The sequence below is a fragment of the Paroedura picta genome, chromosome 4, assembly GCF_049243985.1.
Source record: "Paroedura picta isolate Pp20150507F chromosome 4, Ppicta_v3.0, whole genome shotgun sequence".
In the NCBI taxonomy this organism is placed as follows: Eukaryota; Metazoa; Chordata; class Lepidosauria; order Squamata; family Gekkonidae; genus Paroedura; species Paroedura picta.
Genome location: NC_135372.1, coordinates 144,805,544 through 144,826,911, shown reverse-complemented (window position 1 = coordinate 144,826,911; position 21,368 = coordinate 144,805,544). Strand labels below are relative to the sequence as shown.

General features: G+C 51.9%; 1 protein-coding gene across 1 annotated transcript; it reads right to left on the bottom strand.

The window, feature by feature from the left end:
• Window positions 1-1,609: 1,609 nt before the first annotated feature.
• LOC143836608 (uncharacterized) lies at window positions 1,610-20,403 on the bottom strand. The gene is made up of 10 exons (XM_077336095.1): window positions 20,337-20,403; window positions 18,565-18,634; window positions 14,861-14,934; window positions 12,190-12,357; window positions 9,745-9,873; window positions 9,395-9,459; window positions 8,472-8,499; window positions 5,653-5,704; window positions 3,064-3,128; window positions 1,610-1,974 (listed from the first exon to the last, which is right to left on the bottom strand). Exons 1-10 carry the CDS (start codon window positions 20,379-20,381, stop codon window positions 1,927-1,929), a joined length of 744 nt encoding a protein of 247 aa, XP_077192210.1. The 5' UTR covers window positions 20,382-20,403; the 3' UTR covers window positions 1,610-1,926.
• Window positions 20,404-21,368: the final 965 nt, after the last annotated feature.

Below are 21,368 nucleotides of genomic sequence, written 5' to 3'. Positions count from 1 at the left end.
TCTCTTTGCCTTGAAGACCCATCAGGGTCACACGTGAAGTTGCCTTCTACTGAATCCGACCCTTGGTCCATCAAAACCAGTATTGTTTACTCAGACTGGCAGTAACTTTCCAAGGTCTCAGGTGGAGGTCTTTCCCATCCCCTCCTGCCTGGTTCTTCTAACTGGAGATGCCGGGGATTGAACCTGGGACCTCCTGCATGCCAAGCAGAGGCTCTGCCACTAAGCCAGGGTCTCAGGACAAGGTCTTTCCCATCCCCTCCTGCCTGGTTCTTCTAACTGGAGATGCCGGGGATTGAACCTGGGACCTCCTGCATGCCAAGCAGATGCTCTTCCACTGAGCCACAGCCTCTCTCCTAATTTGTCTGTGATTTAATGGCACTGTCTACCACCAATAGGCCTAAACTATGGCAGACTCAGGAAGGGGTTTATGAAGGGGACAAGCCTGTGGACTATGCCGCTGTATATTGGACGTATTATCTGTCCTGCTGTCATCGCATTAATGGAAGCAATTCAATTTTCTGCACGGTATCCACATTCTGTATCCTGGCTAATACATAGAATCATAGAATCATAGAATCATAGAGTTGGAAGGGGCCATACAGGCCATCTAGTATTAGTACCATCTAATACTTTGTGCTCCATCTCCTATTTGAAAGGTTGTCATTTGGAGGAGGGCAGGATGCTGTTCCCGTTGGCTGCAGAGGAGAGGACACACAGTAATGGGTTTAAACTTCAAGTACAACGATATAGGCTAGATATCAGGAAAAAGTTTTTCACAGTCAGAGTAGTTCAGCAGTGGAATAGGCTGCCTAAGGAGGTGGTGAGCTCCCCCTCACTGGCAGTCTTCAAGAAAAGGTTGGATACACACTTTTCTTGGATGCTTTAGGATGCTTAGGGCTGATCCTGCGTTGAGCAGGGGGTTGGACTAGATGGCCTGTGTGGCCCCTTCCCACTCTAGGAGTCTATGATTCTATTCCTGTACGCCAGTTCCATCATTCTCTAATGTTATTGTTGTTGTCATGTTAAGGTTGTTGTTGTTATCATGTTATTGCTGTTATCATCTGTTGTTAACATATCTGTATCTTTTTCCTTATGGTCGAGGACAGGAAGGCCTGGAGGATCATTGTCCATGGGGTTGCGATGGGTCGGACACGACTTCGGACCTAACAACAACAAATCGTTACCCTGTTTCCTGTAAACCGCCCTGAGCCTCCAGGGAGGGTGGTATATAAATATAAATAAATAAACAAATACATAAATAAATAAATATAAATAAATAAATAAATGGATGCTTCATCCTATGGATTGAATTCATGTACACTGTAATGTACTTCCAGTCCCCATAAGAAAGGCTGGCTATAAATGCAGCGAAGCCAGATGCTAAAAGCAGCCGTCGTAATTGGAGGAAGAAGAAGAAGACGAAGAGAGGCAGTGGCTGAATTGCAGAAGAAGGAGGAATTTATTGAAGAGTAAGAATGTGTTAGGAGGCCACAGTGGGAGGGTCACCACAAGAAGGCTGGTTTGCTGAACTGGGTTGGTTGTTCTCCTTTGAATCACGGCCTAAGGTCAGTTGAGTTGAAGCAACAAGGCCTTTTGTCAGGACGTCGGTGGGAAGCGCCAGGACCTTCCACGTGCTCCGTAGTTGCTCACCCCCCCCCCCATTTGCAACCCATTTGCCTTCCTTCTGTGCGAGAGCCGAAATGAATGGGTGCTGTCCCCAAAACAGGACTGCGCATCTCATGCGAAAGGAAGGCCCAGCAGCCTGGGGCTACTCTCACGGAGACCCACAAATCTAAAGTGATGAAAGCTTCAGGAAGCCTTCCCAGCTATCCCACAGTGGTAGACGGTGGTGTGTATTTCGATTAATAGCAGAAAAATGGAATTTGAGGATCAGAAGAAGACTTGACGGAGATGATTCTGGGTTTTTCAGTTTCCCCCGCTCAGCGGGGAGGACATTTCGAAATGCATCCAATTCTATATTTTTTTTAACAAAGAGGAAGAGTTAAAAATGTCAGGCTATGGCAATATATGATAAAGCATTTCTTTCTCAAAAAATATGCAATACATATTTAGCTCTTTGTGTTACGAGGAAATCCTTCTTGATCTTGGTTGGTCTGAAAGGAGCTTTTGGGCTCTATTTTTGTTGTGCTACTTCAGAACAACACGGCGACCCACTTGAATTTCATTTGACAGGTGGTTTCTGGTAGAGAACAAAGGCTGACAACTCTGGGTTGGCCAATTCCTAGAGATTTGGTGATGCAGCGGGAGGAAGGCGGGAGTTGGGGAAGGACTTCAGTGGGGTTCCCCTGGTGAATTGTGCTGCATAGTCCATAGATGAGTTATAACCAAAGGGGCTCTCCAGACTTGCCCAGAGGTTGGCAACCCTCCAGAGAACTGTGAGCACGCCAAACAGCTTTAATTGGTCGAGGGGAAACGTCAAGAGGGGGTTGTATATTTAAAGAAGGCACCCAGGAGGTAACCGTTTCTGAACTGTAGAATGGCCATTTTTATCTGACGTTGTGTTGTGTCATGACGTGTTGTGTCATGACATCAGCAATTTGCAGTCATTGAGTACAGAAAGATGGCAGCAGCTGAGTAGAAGTTCCTTTTAACTGCGAGGAAATTGCTCCATGGAAACCTGCAAGGAAGCTTGGAAGCAGCTTGATGTAGTTGGCAGCCAATGTGCAGGAACCTCTGGGAGAGGGAGGGCAATGGGAACATGGAGAGAGTGCCAACATGGCAGATGGTGTGACATCACTTCCTGAGAAAAATGGATGCGACAGCACACTGCTCTAGGAATCGCTGGAACTGGCATGATAAAACTCTGGAATGCCTAGAGAGTCCTACATGTGATGTCACTTCCGGGTTTCCTCTGAAAGTGATGCTGTGTGGTGCACAGCAAGGCCTATTAATTTCCCCCCTCCTGCTGCCGTTTTGAGTGGGAAGCCACAGGTGCATGTGAGAGTCACCTGCCATAGTGGGGGGGCATGACAGCCCTGCAGCTGGTGTGTACAAAACAAAAGAAATGTATGAAATCATTCACAGAAAGCATCTGGTCCTTACCTGACAATTCTTGACCTGGAATTTCACCACAACGCCGATATTCATTGGCATAGGCAACCTGACACCTGAAACGGGAGCGGGACACATATTCTATACCGATTTGTTAACAAGAACGTTTCAGCGCCCTGTTTTTGTCCCCAGGCCTTGATGAGATCGAATGTACCGGAACTTCTTTGAATTTTGTATTGTTGGCCATTCCTCACTGCTGCAGTCTGATGCGCTCCCAGAGCCCCCCGTGGAACGAGACCTCCTTTGGGGTCACTTTGCAGCCCAGCCCTGCATCCAAGGAATGTGGTGAACACTCACCTTGGGTGGAGAAGATCCAGATAAAAACACAACTTGGGGTGGGAGTCTCTGAAGGTATTTCATACCTGCGTTGAGCAGGGGGTTGGACTAGATGGCCTGTATGGCCCCTTCCAACTCTATGATTCTATGATCCTGCGTTGAGCAGGGGGTTGGACTAGATGGCCTGTATGGCCCCTTCCAACTCTATGATTCTATGATTCTATGATTCATATCACCTACTTCCTGGTTCATTTGGTTGGAGATGCCAAAGATCTGACCTTGTGCATGTCAAGAAGATGCTCTACCACAGAGCCATGGCCCCTCATCAATGAAAAAGCCATCATGTTTAACGTGACCCTAATGCAGGGCTGGCCAAACTGTGGCTCTCCAGATGTCCATGGACTACAATTCCCATGAGCCCCTGCCAGCTGGAGGCTGAAACGACCCTGGCCCTGGTTTGAGGCCAGATGGACTTCTTTGGGGCCAGAGATGATTAGCCGGTTGGCATCGTCCGAGTGTAGTCGGGTTGTGTGCTCAGACAGGCGGACCCTGAGAACCACTGGAGCCAGGCTGCAAATGGACTTAAAAGTTAATACCAACACCTTAAACCTGATCTGGAATTCAACTGGGAGCCAATGCAGCTGCTGAAGGATAGGTGTCATACAGGTCCTCCAAGGACCTGGGCAGCCACATTTTAGACTAGTTGCCGTTTCAGGAACAAGGATAAGGGATGGCCCATGTAGAGCAAGTTAAAGTAATTCAGCCTAGAGGATTTTGTGGTATGGTTCATGGTTTATGGCTGAAACATGAATCAAACTATGAACAATGTGTTGGTTCATGAATTGAACTCCTTTGTATTGGTTCCCGACCCCTGCTTTCTGCTCCCCGCCAAAAACGCCAGCAAGGAGAAGGCTGGGGTTGAAATGGTTCTTGGGCCATTTGACCTTCCCCTGCTTTTTGCTCCCCACCCACTAAAATTGGCAGCAAGCAGAAGACAGGGGTCACTCCAAGCCATTTAAACCAAACAGCTGAGCAGCAGGGAGCAGAAAGCACGGTTTGACATGGCTCAAAACCACTTGAACCCATTTTCTGCTCTTCAAAAGCCACCACAAATTGCTTTAAAATTAGCTGAGCTTTGTGGTGGCTCTTCAGTCACAAACATCACATTGGAAACCACAAACCAGACAAATTTTGTGACGAACGTTAGTTCATGAGCTAGTTCGTCCCCATCTCTGGTATCCTGCCTCCCTACACTTGAAGCTCCCACTGATCCTTGCTGGAACTGTGAGCAAAATGGGAGGGGGTAAGCCGTCATCCCACAACTCTGCAATGTCATTTCTGGGGGAGCGGGACAGCCCCATTGCTCACTTTCATGCAAATACCGATTGATCTAGCTAAAAGACAATGGGTGACTCCCCTTTTTCTCCAAGCAAGAAAATAGCAATCTGGAGGTTTTGAACGCTGTGCATACTTTTAGGAAGGAAATTCCGGGAGGTTGCCAGGAAGTGGTTCTTTGACCCAGCTTGATCTGGTCATCAGTTGCTTAAATTCACATAATCAGCATGGCTGCCTAGCCTCTGCTTAGAAACCTCCAAAGAAGGAGAATTGACCAACTCCTGAGGAAGCCTGTTCCAATGGAGCAGAGTGGTTCTCTCTTGCCCCGGAGGGACGGACCGGAACCAATGGGATGAAATTAATGCAAAAGAAATTCCATCTAAACATCCGGAAGAAGTTCCTGGCAGTCAGAGCGGTTCCTCAGTGGAACAGGCTTCCTCGGGAGGTGGGGGGTTCTCCATCCCTGGAGATTTTTAAACAGAGGCTGGAGAGCCATCTGACGGAGAGGCTGATTCTGTGAAGGCTCAAGGGGCTGGCAGGTGACAGTAGATCAGTGATAGGGCTGTGAATGTCCTGTGTAGTGCAGGCAGGGGGTTGGACTAGATGACCCATGAGGTCCCTTCCAACTCTATGATTCTGTGATTCAATGATTGAATCCGTCCTCAAAACATCTTTGACAAGCTACCCGATGCGCTTCCCAGGGTGTTGGAGACACTAAAACACAGTTTGTAGGGCCGGGGGGAAGGGGAGAGGCAGAGTGGGACACTTTCTGCCCCCCACCCCTGACCGATCAGTTTATTCCATCTCATTACTCCACCACTAGCTCAACTAGAGGGAGAGACTTCACCGTCTTGCCTTGACTGACCTTTCTTGGGAAAAGAAAGAACTTGAAAGTGGCTTTCCAGGTGGTCTAGAGTAAGAGCTCTTTTCAGTGCTACCGGCCACGGGCCAAGATCCGACAATACTTACCTTTAAGTTTACAGGATGTTTCATGACACACCGACTCTTTGTCATAAAGGTGCTGCAGGAAGGAGGACAATATATCCATCAACATTCACAGAATCTCCATCGGCAGGAACATACGAAGCTGCCTTCTACTGAATCAGGCCCCCCTGGGTCCATCAAGGTCAGTGATGCATCCTCAGACCAAGAGTGGCTCTCCAGAGTCTCAGACTGAGGTCTTTCCCATCACCAACCACCTGGTCCTTAACTGGAGATACCTGGGATTGAACTGGGGACCTTCTGCATTCGTACTGAGCCACAGCCCCTCCCCAGACATTCAAAGATACAGACCGATTCAGCTTTGATAACAAGACTGAAGAACCAGCCCAAGTAATTTATTAATTGAACTGACTTCTTGAGAATGTCTTCACACGGATTCTTCTTCTGCTCAACCACTACTGAGCCCACAGTGGAAAATCCCTGCATCAGATTCCCCTCCCACTGATTAACCTGAGGTCCTGTTTGTGGAGAAATTATCTTGCACAACTCCTATTGCATGGGCTCCTGCACAGCTCCAACTTATTTTGTCTAGGCTTGAGTAGGAGAACTCCCCTGGGGATCCGCACTAGACAAAGGGGAAGAGAATCAGGTTGGCGCCCTGGTTGGTCTACAGGAGTCAAGGCCAACAAGAGTCCCAGGGTTTTGAGAATCTGTGCTCCCTTTATCAGAAAAGAAGAGAGAAGAGAAGAGAAGCCACATAGAAGGACAGAAGGAGCTGTGGAGAAGGAGAAGATGTCTCCCAGATGTGTGCTGGGAAACAAACTCTGCAAAGCGTCCTCAGTCATGCAACTTTCTGACCTGCCTGGCTGACAATTTCATTTATCAAATGGTAGATGAACCCACAAGAGGTTCAGCCCTACTGGACTTAATACTGACCAACAGGCAAGAGTTGGTGGATGAGGTGAAGGAAGTGGGGACCCTAGGGGGAAGTGACCATGTCCTCATAGAATTCCTTTTGAGATGGGGAGCCAAGGAAGCTTGTAGCCAGACACAGATGTTGGATTTTCCAAGATGGGTTGAGGGACTTGGGAATGTTCAGCCTGGAGAAAAGGAGGTTGAGAAGGGACATGAGAGCCCTCTTTAAGTATTTGAAAGGTTGTCACTTGGAGGAGGGCAGGATGCTGTTCCCATTGGCTGCAGAGGAAAGGACACGCAGTAATGGGTTTATACTATAAGTACAATGATATAGGCTAGATATCAGGAAAAAGTTTTTCACAGTCAGAGTAGTTCAGCAGTGGAGTAGGCTGCCTAAGGAGGTCGTGAGCTCCCCCTCACTGGAAGTCTTCAAGCAAAGGTTGGATACACACTTTTCTTGGATGCTTTAGGATGCTTAGGGCTGATCCTGCGTTGAGCAGGGGGTTGGACTAGATGGCCTGTATGGCCCCTTCCAGCTCTATGATTCTGTGATTCTAAGAGAGGGGAGAAAGAAGGTGGTTGACAAGAGAAGACAGTGAGAAGATAAAACTGAAGAGAAGAATCATAGAATCATAGAGTTGGAAGGGGCCATACAGGCCATCTAGTCCAACCCCCTGCTCAACGCAGGATCAGCCCTAAGCATCCTAAAGCATCCAAGAAAAGTGTGTATCCAACCTTTGCTTGAAGACTGCCAGTGAAGGGGAGCTCACCACCTCCTTAGGCAGCCTATTCCACTGCTGAACTACTCTGACTGAGAAAAACTTTTTCCTGATATCTAGCCTATATCGTTGTACTTGAAGTTTAAACCCATTACTGCGTGTCCTTTCCTCTGCAGCCAGCAGAAACAGCATCCTGCCCTCCTCCAAGTGACACCCTTTCAAATACTTAAAGAGGGCTATCATGTCCCCTCTCAACCTCCTTTTCCCCAGGCTGAACATTCCCAAGAAGCAGCAGCTGTGCAGAAGAGAAGCTGGACCAGAGATGAAGCTGTGAAGGAGAAAAAGCTGAAGAGAAGAATCGGCAGCTGCGGAGAAGAGAAAAAGGAAGTGGTGGAGATGAGAAGGTTAAGCTGAGTAGAGGCTGTAAAGAAGAAAAAGAAGAGCTGGGTTGTTTTGTACCCTGCTTTTCTCTACCCGAAGGAGTCACAAAGCAACGCACACTCACCTTTCCTCTCCCCACAACAGACACCCTGTGCAGAAAGTGGGGCGGAGAGAGCTCGGAGAGAGTACCGGGATTGGCTCAAGTTCACCCAGCTGTCTGCACGTGGAGGAGGAGTGGGGAATTGAACCTGGCTGTCCACATGAGAGCAACCCGGCACCAAACTGAAGAGAAGCTGCAGCTGCTGCAGCTGTGGAGAAGTCCTCCATCTCCCCCCATCTCCGCATCCTGAGATAATATTAATATTATCTCGGCTTCCGTCCTGGACAGGTGTTCTGAACTTCTTGGGAATACTGGCACTGTTGATGTACCAAGCCCTTCTTGTTGCTCTTCAGAACCAATCCCAACTATGGGAATGGGCATTCCCTGAAACGGGGGCCGTATTCTAAGGGGGTGCCTAAGGCTCAATTCGGGAATTCATCCCGGAGCGTGAAGAGCAGCCAAGTGAACTGGGCAATGTTGCAGTCCCTCCTGTCTGCCCTGTAGCCGGTCCTTGGTTCAGTCTGAGCTTCCAAGCCACGTTTGAGGGCTGCCCAAGCAGAAAGCAGCAGGGAGATGCCCAAACCCCTTGCACTGAGCAAGGAACGGGGACGTTTGGACAAGTCCCTGGTTTATGACTCTTCCTGACTCAGGAACGGGTGAAGGCGGGGAGGGAAGATGCCGAGGACTACAGTCCTGATTTCTAGGAACGTGCAGCAGGCTCCAGGACTTACTGGTTCAGGTTGGGTGTCCTTGTTGCAGCTGCAAATGAAGAAACAGCTTATTAGAGATGGCTAAGCATATGCTAGAACTATCTCAGGAGCTGATGCTCAGGCACTGGGCAAGACCGACCACACTGAGCATCCAAGTTGTTGCAGGAAGTCGAAATATTTTTTTAGAAGGTATGAAGGACGTGGCTCAGGTCCTGTGCAACCTGCATCAACATAGCAGAGATCTCCAAACACACATCCCAGCTCTTGTGGCCCTGGGCAGTAGAGTTGCCAACACTGGGCCGGGAAATTCCAGGAGGTTTGGGGTGCAACCTAGGGAGGGAGGGAGGGTGGTGGTGGTGGGGGGGTGTTTGGGGAAGCTCAGTGGGGTTGGATGCCAGAGTTCACCTCCAAGTGGGGTTTTTCTCATTTCTGTCATCTGGAGATGAGTTCCAGTTCTGGAAGCTGTGACAGAGGAGGGTGGATTTTGGTAGGGCAGGGAGCTTGGCAGGGAAGCAAAGCCCTCGGCTCCCTCCTCTGACGTTGCCCTTCTCTCCCGGAGTACTGATCTTTGGATCTCTGGAGATCCATTGCAAGCGTGGGAGAACTCCACCCAACCCCTGCGGGGCCTGAGGTGGCCAACCTGTGCCACCTCTGGGATGAACGACTGGCATCATGCCATGAGTAAGTCCGAGAAGGCAGCTGCAGGTAAGTCCTTGAGCTCCTTGCCACTAAGGTAGGAAGCTTCTCCTCGGTCCCCCTACGGTATAAATGTGCAGGTAAGATTCACCTTCCTCCTGCAGCATGTTCTCTAGACCAGGTAGTCAACCTGAGCCCCTGGGAATTGTAGTCCATGGACATCTGGAGGACCACAGGTTGACTACCCCTGCTCTAGACCCCCCCCAACCCACCTCTGGCCCCCTTTCCCATTTGGCCTGGTGTGTTACCCTTCTGTAGTAGATGTTATCACTAGTTCGTTCCCTTCTGGGGCCATGGTCATGCCAGTGGAGCACTGCAATTAAAACAACAACGACAGATTCCATTCAGTAAACGGATGTGGTACAGGCACCCTCCCCCACCCCCTCTGACAGAGCTTTCCCCAGATAATTCCTTAATTATTTGGGCAGAGGATGAGAGGGAGGGAGAGAGGGAAGGGATGAGCCCGTGCTTGGCTCCAATGGCCCCTTCTTACATGCCCAGGCTAAACCCCATTGACACTTTGGGGTCAGCTGTGAATTTCTTGCATGGTGCAAGGGGTTGGTCTAGATGGCCTTTCCAGCTCTGGATCACTACTTACATCAGCAGAATAGGTCTTGCAGTCACTCCGGTCCTCATTCTTACATTTCGTGAGGTTTGTGCTGTACGTCATAATTTTTCCTTCTGGGCCATCCATGAGGTGAACGTTACTAATATTTTGGGATCCTCCCTATGAAGATTCATTTTAACTAAGGTGACCAAGATTGTCCCACTTTTGAAGGGACATCTGGGGGCACCTGGCAAATTGTACTTATGTTGCAAGTAAAAAAATATATATTATAATACTATTTTTGTGTTCTATGCGTACTATAAACATTTTTGTTGCTCCATATAGACCAAATTTTTAATCAAGACCTCCCCCCCCCCCCCGGTCAATGGTGTCCCACTTTCCCAATGTTAAAATCTGGTCCCCTTAATGTTAACCCAGTGGAGGAATGCATGTGAGCAAAGATGGGGCATCTTAAGCTTCCATAGCCCCGCCTGTGCTCAGAGATCCTGCAAGCCTGTGCTGTTGTTCTGATCCTTACAACAGCCTTGAAAAGTCGACTGGCCTCATTATCCTCTTACTGAGAATTGGGAGGGCATCTCGACACCAGGTCTGCCAGCTCCCAGGTGGGGCCTGGAGATGAAGTAACCCACTCCCAGGTGAGGACTGGAGCTCTCTGAGAATTATAACTCCTCTCCAGACTGCAGAGATCTGTTCCCCTGGAGGGAATGGCTGCTTGGGAGGGCAAAGTCTACAGCATTATACTCCACCGAGGTCCTGTCCTGGCCCAAACCCTGCCCACTCCTGACTCTGATTCCAAAGCCTCCAGTTCTGTCCCAAGCCAGAGGTGGGAACCCTAGATACGTGCAATCGAGCAAAGGAGACCAGGTGTGGAAAGCACCTGTTTCCTGCCATGAGAAAACACGAAAGACGGAAAATGGGTGAACCCACCACCTCCTGAGGAAGCCTGTTCCACTGAGAAACCGCTCTAGTTGTCAGGAACATCTTCTGGATGTTAAGCCGAAAATTCGTTTGAATTAGTTTCAACCCATTGGTTCTGGTCCAACTCCTTGGCCAACAGAAAACAATTCTGCGCCCTCCTCTATGTGACAACCCTTCAAGTTTGGAAGATGGTTATCCTATCACCTCTCAGTCGTCTTCTCTCCAGCCTAAACAGACCAAGCTCCCCCAACCTTTCCTCATACGACTTGGTCTCCAAGCGAGGTCTAACCAGAGTGGATTAAAGTGATACCATCCCCTCCCGTGATCTGGACACTATATTTCTTTTAATACAGCTCAAAATCCCATTTGCCTTTTTAGCCACCGAGTCACACTGCTGACTCATGTCCAGCGTCTGGTCTGCTAAGACCCCCAGATCCTTTTCGCATGTACTACTGCCAAGACAAGTCTCCCCCATCCTATAGCGATGCATTTGGTTTTCCCTACCTAAATGCAGAACTTTACATTCGTCCCTATTAAAATTAATTGTATTCTTTTCAGCCCAGGCTCCCTGTCTTGGTCAGGAGAGTGGGAACGGCCTCAGAAGATGGGCAGCAGCAGAGGCGTGGTGAGTGCTGCTCAGAGCCGGGCCAGGCCAACCCCCTCCCCTGTGGAGTCTGCTCCACATAAGGGGCGAGAATCCTTGGCAGAAGATTTTTTTTACCTGATTAATTCTGTTTTATTTATTTATGGATTTAATTTGTGTGCTTCCCTCTTGGCAAGACGGCTCAGGGCGGTGAACAACAGCGAACAGCGAATGTAATGGAATATACACCATTTAAATAATAAAACCACTTAAGAATACATTTTGCAAGCAGCCGCCGCATTTGGTCACATGGTTCCAGCATCATCTCCCCTCAGTGGTGCTACCATGGGGTGTGTTTTTATAGGGTTTACTAGTATCAAAGCCCATTGTAAAAATGGGTTTTGAAAGGTGTGGCAGGCAGGAGGGCTCCCACAGAGTGCCTGACCTCTGGGGCCGGGCAGCTCAGTCTCCCCCGGCCCTCCTCTGCAGAGGAGTGGTTGAAGCCGCCCACACTCACCAGACCCCGGCCCAACTGCTCACCGCTGACTGAGCACCGCTGGAAAGCAGGGCGCAGCCTCCTACAATGGTGGGGAAAAGGACCCACCGGGCGGCCTAAGGATTAAGCGGAATTGCCTCTCATGGCCACAGGCTGGGAAAGGAAGCCAGCCCTCCGTGCTGATTGGCCCGTGGGACCGGAAGCAGAGGCGGGACTGGCTCCGCCCAGGAGGCCTCTGCGCAAATATTAAACCCAGCTAAGTGTTAAAGATGTCTGTAAGATGCCGCCGTAATGAAGAACAACGGCCAACAAATGTTTCAAATAAATAAATATTGTATAATTCATCAGTAAATACATATTATCTATCCCCACATTTGCCCCCCTCTGCCTTCCCTCTTGGTTCAGGGGGGCTTCCAGGAATAATCGAACCATCCCCAGCGGAGACCGAAGATAAAATAGCAAGCCCCCAATAACTCACCTCAGAGTGCTTTTCGGAGAGCGATTGCTCCATTATCCTCGCCACATCTGTGATATTGATGAAGATATGAATTATGGCATCACCACCCATTTCGCAGTTAGGTATCTGAATGTTCTTTCCTTCAGCGCAGTGCTTCTCTCCCTGTTCCTCTTTTTTATCTTTGGACACCTGCAGAGGGGCAGGACAGAGCTGTCAATGCCGGCAGAGGATTCTCCCCCTCAGTCTCACTGTTCTCCCCGCTGTCAAGCGCTAGAAGAACTCACAACGTACTTCTGTAATAAGAAAGCTTTATTGCAAAGTTACTTCAGTCACCATAACTAGCGAAGTCAAATCTGCCAAACATTACAAATGCAACCCCTTTTCAAGAGAATTCTCCCACCCAAAACTTGAAGGTTCCCAGGGGGGAGGGAGAAGAGCTCCAGGTGCCCGGCCGGGCAATTAGCCAGGGAGTGTTACTTCTGGCGCGTCCTTGGACTGCTTGGCGCCCACTGACAAGATAACCATTATTGTTACACAGAACAGGCCTTGCCGGCCGGGTTCAAAAGACAAATAGTTCACAGCAAATCATGATAACAAATACACAGCAGACAGGTTTCGTTTTCAGCCAGACAGCTAAATAGAATGGGCCAAGGTTACACAGAGACCCAAAAGCAAAAGGTAAAACTAAGGCTAAGAAAACATGGAGGTACTTAGGTTAGTATAAAACTCATGGCAGAGAACAGGCACTGATCCTGACACCCGCCCTCTGCACCCTCTTCTTCGACTGCTGTGCTTCCACAGAATGCTACGCCTGTGCTCACGCAGGCCTCAGTGGCCACAGCTCAAAAAGAGACAGGGAGATGATAGAGATGCCAGCCTCCAGGCGGGACCTGGGGATCCCCTGGAATTACAGTTCCATCTCCAGGCTGCAGAGGTCAGTTCCCCTGGAGATAAGGGCTGCTTGGGAGGGTGGGCTCCATAACATAATACTCCATTGAGGCCCCTTCCCACCCCAAATCCCACCCAGGTATTTTCAGGTATTTTCCAACCCAGAGCTGGCAACCCTGGGAGACAGGGCTAGGAATGCCAGCCTCCAGGTGGGACTTGGTGATCCTCCAGAATTATGGCTCTTCTTGAGACTACAGAGCTCCATTCCCCTGGAAGGAAGACAAGTGAAGTGCAGGATTTACCAGTTCCTCGTTTGGATTCTGGGAGTTCCAAGGGCATCCCTACAGCTTGGTAACATTTTAATGTATTGTTGGTGCTATCAAAGCATTTGATAAAAGCGTGTCTTCACATTATACTATTTTTTTTTTTGTCCTGTCTTTGCACAGTGGATTTTGTCCTTTTGTATAAGCCCCTGGACACCGGCAATGTGTCCTCCTCCCCCTCCCTCCCAGCAAGCATATCCCTCCCTTTATATAAAAGGATATAATATACCCAGGCCGCTGAGGACCTTAGTGAAGTCTGTGGACCAGGAGGCCCCAAAAAGCTGTTGGGGGCCTCTAATGTTTCTATTAGAGGTCAATAGATGGGGAAGAAAGTGACAGATTTTATTTTCCTGGGCTCCAAGATCACTGCAGGTGGGGACTGCAGCAAAGAAATTAAAAGACGCTTGCTCCTGGGGAGGAAAGCTATGGCAAATCTAGACAGCATCCTAAGAAGCAGAGACATCAGCCTGCCAACAAAAGTGCGTCTAGTCAAGGCTATGGTCTTCCCAGTTGCAATGTATGGCTGCGAAAGTTGGACCATGAGGAAGGCCGAGCATCAAAGAATTGAGGCTTTTGAACTCTGGTGCTGGAGAAGACTCTTGCGAGTCCCTTGGACTGCAAGGCGAACAAACCGGTCAGTACTAGAGGAGATCAACCCTGACTGCTCTTTAGAAGGCCAGATCCTGAAGATGAAACTCAAATACTTTGGCCACCTCATGAGAAGGAAGGACTCCCTGGAGAAGAGCCTAATGCTGGGAGCGATCACGGGCAAAAGAAGAAGGGGACGACAGAGAATGAGGTGGCTGGATGGAGTCACTGAAGCAGTCGGTGCAAACTTAAATGGACTCCAGGGAATTGTAGAGGACAGGAAGGCCTGGAGGATCATTTTCCATGGGGTCACGATGGGTCGGACACGACTTCGCACCTAACAATCACAATGTTTCCAAAGCAGGCCACTGGTCCAGTTCAGCCCCTTCAGTGTCCTGCGAGGGTCATGTAGGAGCCAACCTTTGTCCAAAGGATGCTGCAGTAAAGGAGGCTGTTTTAAGGTTATGCCCGGCCATTGATAAAGGTGGCAAAGGGCATTAGTTTGGCTGCATGTATTGATTTTACTGAGGCAATGCTAAAGGCCTTGGGATCTTAAAGTCAATAAGGATTAGTACTCAACTTTAATACCGTGTTCTACCCTATGGAGGCCTAAGTGCATTCCCTTCATTTTGAACTTGACTTTTGGTTTCTGTCAGGATATTTTCTCCTTTTTGATTTGGGCTCTTTATCGGAGCCTTGACTCTCAAAAACATGCGTCTCTTGTCCTCGTGTTGCAGCAGGGGAGCAATTAGGAGTCTCCTCTGGATCCTTCATCTAAATTCTCAGATGTGCGAGTCTCATGAAAAGGGGGGGGGGGCAATCTTTGATTACCTCATATTGTCTTTCCAATCCCTGCAAGCTGACCTGAGACCAGACTGAGGATTGGTACTTACGTCCATTAAATAACAGAATTTGTCCTCATCCTCCTTCATATTTTGGATGCAAACATTGGTGCCAGGTTGCAATCCTGTGAAGAAATCACAAGGGGGAGATGCCTCATAAGAACATCAAGAGAGCCCTGCTGGGTCAGACCACGGAGGGTCCATCCAGTCCAGCCTCCTGTCTCACCCAGGGGCCAGCCAGTTCCCCTGCAGGGCCAGCCACAGGGCAGAGAGGCCGAGGCCTTCCCCTGAGAAGACCCTCAGAAGAGCCCTGCTGGGTCAGGCCAGGGAGGGTCCCTCCAGTCCAGCCTCCCGTCTCACCCAGGGGCCAGCCAGTTCCTCTGCAGGGCCAGCCACAGGGCAGAGAGGCCGAGGCCTTCCCCTGAGAAGACCCTCAGAAGAGCCCTGCTGGGTCAGGCCAGGGAGGGGCCCTCCAGTCCAGCCTCCCGTCTCACCCAGGGGCCAGCCAGTTCCTCTGCAGGGCCAGCCACAGGGCAGAGAGGCCGAGGCCTTCCCCTGAGAAGACCCTCAGAAGAGCCCTGCTGGGTCAGGCCAGGGAGGGTCCCTCCAGTCCAGCCTCCCGTCTCACCCAGGGGCCAGCCAGTTCCTCTGCAGGGCCAGCCACAGGGCAGAGAGGCCGAGGCCTTCCCCTGAGAAGACCCTCAGAAGAGCCCTGCTGGGTCAGGCCAGGGAGGGTCCCTCCAGTCCAGCCTCCCGTCTCACCCAGGGGCCAGCCAGTTCCTCTGCAGGGCCAGCCACAGGGCAGAGAGGCCGAGGCCTTCCCCTGAGAAGACCCTCAGAAGAGCCCTGCTGGGTCAGGCCAGGGAGGGTCCCTCCAGTCCAGCCTCCCGTCTCACCCAGGGGCCAGCCAGTTCCTCTGCAGGGCCAGCCACAGGGCAGAGAGGCCGAGGCCTTCCCCTGAGAAGACCCTCAGAAGAGCCCTGCTGGGTCAGGCCAGGGAGGGGCCCTCCAGTCCAGCCTCCCGTCTCACCCAGGGGCCAGCCAGTTCCTCTGCAGGGCCAGCCACAGGGCAGAGAGGCCGAGGCCTTCCCCTGAGAAGACCCTCAGAAGAGCCCTGCTGGGTCAGGCCAGGGAGGGTCCCTCCAGTCCAGCCTCCCGTCTCACCCAGGGGCCAGCCAGTTCCTCTGCAGGGCCAGCCACAGGGCAGAGAGGCCGAGGCCTTCCCCTGAGAAGACCCTCAGAAGAGCCCTGCTGGGTCAGGCCAGGGAGGGGCCCTCCAGTCCAGCCTCCCGTCTCACCCAGGGGCCAGCCAGTTCCTCTGCAGGGCCAGCCACAGGGCAGAGAGGCCGAGGCCTTCCCCTGAGAAGACCCTCAGAAGAGCCCTGCTGGGTCAGGCCAGGGAGGGGCCCTCCAGTCCAGCCTCCCGTCTCACCCAGGGGCCAGCCAGTTCCTCTGCAGGGCCAGCCACAGGGCAGAGAGGCCGAGGCCTTCCCCTGAGAAGACCCTCAGAAGAGCCCTGCTGGGTCAGGCCAGGGAGGGTCCCTCCAGTCCAGCCTCCCGTCTCACCCAGGGGCCAGCCAGTTCCTCTGCAGGGCCAGCCACAGGGCAGAGAGGCCGAGGCCTTCCCCTGAGAAGACCCTCAGAAGAGCCCTGCTGGGTCAGGCCAGGGAGGGTCCCTCCAGTCCAGCCTCCCCTCTCCTCCAGGGGCCAGCCAGTTCCTCTGCAGGGCCAGCCACAGGGCAGAGAGGCCGAGGCCTTCCCCTGAGAAGACCCTCAGAAGAGCCCTGCTGGGTCAGACCAGGGAGGGTCCCTCCAGTCCAGCCTCCCGTCTCACCCAGGGGCCAGCCAGTTCCTCTGCAGGGCCAGCCACAGGGCAGAGAGGCCGAGGCCTTCCCCTGAGAAGACCCTCAGAAGAGCCCTGCTGGGTCAGGCCAGGGAGGGTCCCTCCAGTCCAGCCTCCCGTCTCCCCCAGGGGCCAGCCAGATCTTCTGGAGAGCCACAAACCCCTGTAGTCGCATTCTCAGTTGATCTCATCGGGCATGTCTTCTGTAGCACGTATTTGCTAACTCCGGGTTATGCACTTTATAATGATGAAATATTCCCTGTCCTTTTGCATTATTCATACAATCCTGAGTTTTTCCTCCTGTCCTGAGTTGTTCATTCATTCATTCAGCCCAGGCTATGGCTGTTTAGAATCATAGAATCATAGAGTTGGAAGGGGCCATCCAGGCCATCTAGTCCAACCCCCTGCTCATTGCAGAATCAGCCCAAAGCATCCTAAAGCATCCAAGAAAAGTGTGTATCCAACCTTTGCTTGAAGACTGCCAGTGAGGGGGAGCTCACCACCTCCTTAGGCAGCCCATTCCACTGCTGAACTACTCTGACTGTGAAAAAAATTTTTACGTGGCCATTAGAACCACTGTGAGCTCCCGGATGCATAATAAGTTTCCTTCCACAAACGTTGTATGAAAACAAGCACAGGGGCCTTGGTTGAATCTGGACCCACAAGTTCTGACCCTCCCAAACTCCTTGTCATTTGCACTGATTTTGGTGAGTTGTCAAAAGCCTTCACAGCCAGAGAGCTGGTTGTTGTGGGTTTTCCGGGCCATGTGGCTGGGGGCTGGTGCCTTTACTCCCTGACGTATCACCCATTATCTGGCATCTTCAGAGGTAGGACATGGCAGAGGTAGGACAGAGGTAGGACATGGCATCTTCAGAGGAAGGACACCGTGCCCAGTGTGGAGTGTGGGAACAGTTGCTGGGCTTGCTTGCTTGCTTGCTTGCTTCCTCCCTCCCTCCCTCCCTTCCTCTTCCTTCCTTCCTTCCTTCCTCCCTCCCTCCCTTCCTCTTCCTTCCTTCCTTCCTTCCTTCCTCCCTCCCTCCCTCCCTCCCTCCCTCCCTTCCTCTTCCTTCCTTCCTTCCTTCCTCCCTCCCTCCCTCCCTTCCTCTTCCTTCCTTCCTCCCTCCCTCCCTCCCTCTTCCTTCCTTCCTCCCTCCCTCCCTCCCTCCCTCCCTCCCTCCCTCCCTCCCTCCCTCCCTCCCTCTCTCCCTCCCTCCCTCCCTCCCTCCCTTCCTTCCTTCCTCCCTCCCTCCCTCCCTCCCTCCCTCCCTTCCTCTTCCTTCCTCCCTCCCTCCCTCCCTCCCTCCCTCCCTCCCTCTTCCTTCCTTCCTTCCTTCCTTCCTTCCTTCCTTCCTCCCTCCCTCCCTCCCTCCCTTCCTCCCTCCCTCCCTTCCTTCTCCTTCCTTCCTTCCTTCCTCCCTCCCTCCCTCCCTCCCTCCCTCCCTCCCTCCCTCTCTCTCCCTCCCTCCCTTCCTTCTCTGTTTGTGTTTGTGTGTGTGTATAACACATCCCATTCCTGTCGCATCTGGGAGTGTCCCAGGGGATGGACTGGAACCAGGGAGCACTTAGACTCCTGAATCCTGGAGTGGGAAGGGGTCATAGGAGCCATCCAGTCCCACCCCCTGGTCAGGGCAGGACTGGCCTTTTCCTGTGTCTGGGTGAGGTTCGTTAGCGCTCCCTAACGGCAGAAGGTCAGGGGCTAAAACTGAACCCGGAAAGCCCACAACAACCAGCACTGGTTGACTTTATTTAAATAAAACATTTGTGACGGTTTGTGAGTTTATAAAAAAACGGTTTTGCGTTCCTTTCGACGGTGATGGATCTGTGTAATGAGATTTGTGCTGCATATCTGCCACATATTTTTGAAAGCATTTTACTTTTTTTAAAAAGTAGAAAGGAAACAGCTGGCTCATACCTTTGCTGACTACGCCACCTAAAGCTTCACCAGCGATTCCCTCGAAAGTACTTTGGAGAAGGGAGCACATCTGGAACAACACAAAAAGCAGCAGAGTGAGTGCTGGACCCCATCTTGGCTGCCCTGCTGTGACCCCATGGAAAACGGAGCTGCTGAGGTGGAGGGGATGGGGGGAGATTGGGGGGGGGATGTGTGCTGAAGAGCAGCGATAGTCAACCTGTGGTCCTCCAGATGTCCATGGACTACAATTCCCATGAGCCCCTGCCAGCATTCGCTGGCAGGGGCTCGTGGGAATTGTAGTCCATGGACATCTGGAGGACCACAGATTGACTACCCCTGCTGAAGAAGACCCAGAGGGATAAGGCAGCCAGGGCCAGGAGGACTGTGGGAGCAGGTGGCTCAGGAGCTCATAGACCAGAGCTCCCAACCTTTTTCGGGCCGGGGACCGGGGGGGGAGAGGGACACGCAGGCGCCGAGCCTTCCCCCCCCCCCCCGCTGCAGCCCAGTACCGAGGGCTTCACGGCCCAGTACTGCTGCATGGCCCAGGGACTGGGGAACACTGAGTACATAATGATTTAGCCATTTGCGAATGGGAATGAGGGCCACATCCTGTTGGGTGGCACCAGGCAGCTTTGTTCCTTCCATACTTTCCAAATTCCATTTTGGTACATTAAAAGGCAAGGGATTGGGGGGAGAGATCACTGCTTGCCACTGCATCATGGGCCCAGTAATTCTCAGGCCCTTGTGGCAATTTTTAGAAGAAGAAGAAGAAGAAGAAGAAGAGCTGGTTCTTAGAAGCTGCTTTCTCTACCTGAAGGAGCCTCAAAGTGTCTTCCAATCCCCTTCTCTAGAGACTTTGGGGGCAGGAATCCAAGTCCACAGAGTCCCCCCTCCCAAGCAGCCCTTTTCTCCAGAGGAACTGATCTCTTTAGTCTGGAGATGAGCCGTAATTACAGGGGATCCCCAGGTCTTACCTCGAGCCTGGCACCCTAGCTCAGGAGGGTAGCCACACTGACTACTGCTATGAACTCCCTAGTAGGGTTGCCAAATCTGGGTCAGGAACTTCCTGCAGATTTGGGGGCTCAAGCTGGGAAGGGTGGTGTTTGTGGGAGGGAGGGAGGGGGGGAGGGACCTCAGTGGAGCATAATGCTGCAGCCATTCCCTCCAGGGCAACTGATCTCGGCAGTCTGGAGAGGAGTTATAATTCTTGGAGAGCTCCTGCCCTCACCTGGGAGTGGGTTACTTCATCTCCGGGCCCCACCTGGAGGCTGGCAGACCTAGAGTTGTGGTGGCCCCTCCCAAAACTGTTCCAGGGTCCCAATAGGAGGCTAATGAAACCAGTCTACTTTACAGGGCTGTTGTAAGGACCAGAACAGGCTCGGGTTGTCTCTGAGCATGGACAGTGCTATGGAAGCCCGAAGCGTGACCGTCCCCCGACCAGAACAGGCCAGATTTCCCAAGTGACACCCCAACAACATCCTTGTGATCGCCAGAAAATGCGGATCAGTAGAAATGTACATTTGGAACCTGCATATCAAATGCAGCCCCACCCTGGTTTGCCAACTTTGAACTGGGGATTTTGTGGAGGTTTAGGTGTGAAACCAGGGCAGGGTGAGGTTTTGGGAGGGGAGAAGACCTCCGTGGTGTGCAAAGCCATGGAGTCTGCCACCCGAGGCTGCCGCTTCCTCCAAGAAAGACGGGTCTCCCTCGGTCCCCCCTGGATCGTGGCCATCCCGCCCCCACCCCCCCTGGATGTTTCCTGGCAGACCTACGTTGTCATCAACCACACTCAGAGACTGTTGCATAATATTCTCCATGGCTTTGTTCAGGAGGCTGGGCATCAATTTAAAGCTGAGGAGGAAAACAGAACAAAACCAAAATGGTCAGGCATGACTCTGTACCCCGCCAGGGAACAGTTCAAAGGTCAGGGGCAGCCCCCCGCTTTGCGGAAGAGCTCGAGGTTTCCACGGCTGAGCAACCTGAAGGGTGGGGCGTTGTTGTCCCCCGGAACAATGATGCTTTATGGCAAGAATCCCCCCACCCTTTTGGAATGCTGAGGTGGCGGCAGCCACAAAATGGCTGCCACAAAATGGCTGCCCCAGGAGGCAGAGCCAGCCACAAAATGGCTGCTCCAGGAGGCAGAGCCTGCCACAAAATGGCTGCCCCAGGAGGCAGAGCCAGCCACAAAATGGCTGCCCCAGGAGGCAGAGCCTGCCACAAAATGGCTGCCCCAGGAGGCAGAGCCAGCCACAAAATGGCTGCCACAAAATGGCTGCTCCAGGAGGCAGAGCCAGCCACAAGATGGCTGCCCCAGCTCAACTGCAGTCATAAAGTGACAGAAGTGACACTTCTGCTGGGGCCAAGGCAACATTTTAACAAATCTGCACAGCCTAGGATTGCTAGGTCCCCCCAGATTGGGGGATTGGGAAATTCCTGGAGGTTTAGGGTTGTAGCCTGGGGAGGATAGGGACCTCAGTGGTGTGCAATGCCATAGAGCAGGGCATTCGCCGGCAGGGGCTTCTGGGAATTGTAGTCCATGGACATCTGGAGGGCCACAGTTTGACTACCCCTGCCATAGAGTTTACTGTCCAGAGCACCCATTTTCTCCAGGGGAATGGATGTCTGTAATTCCAGGGGATCCCCAGGTTCAACCTGGAGGGTGGCAACCCTAAAACAGCCAATCCAATCCACAATAGCTAATCAAAAGCATTGCTGAGCATTGCCCCCCACCTGGCCACTCCCATTTCCTTAAAGCCCTCGTGGAGGGCCATGTCTGGGACCTGGTCTTAGCAGAAGGGGCAATA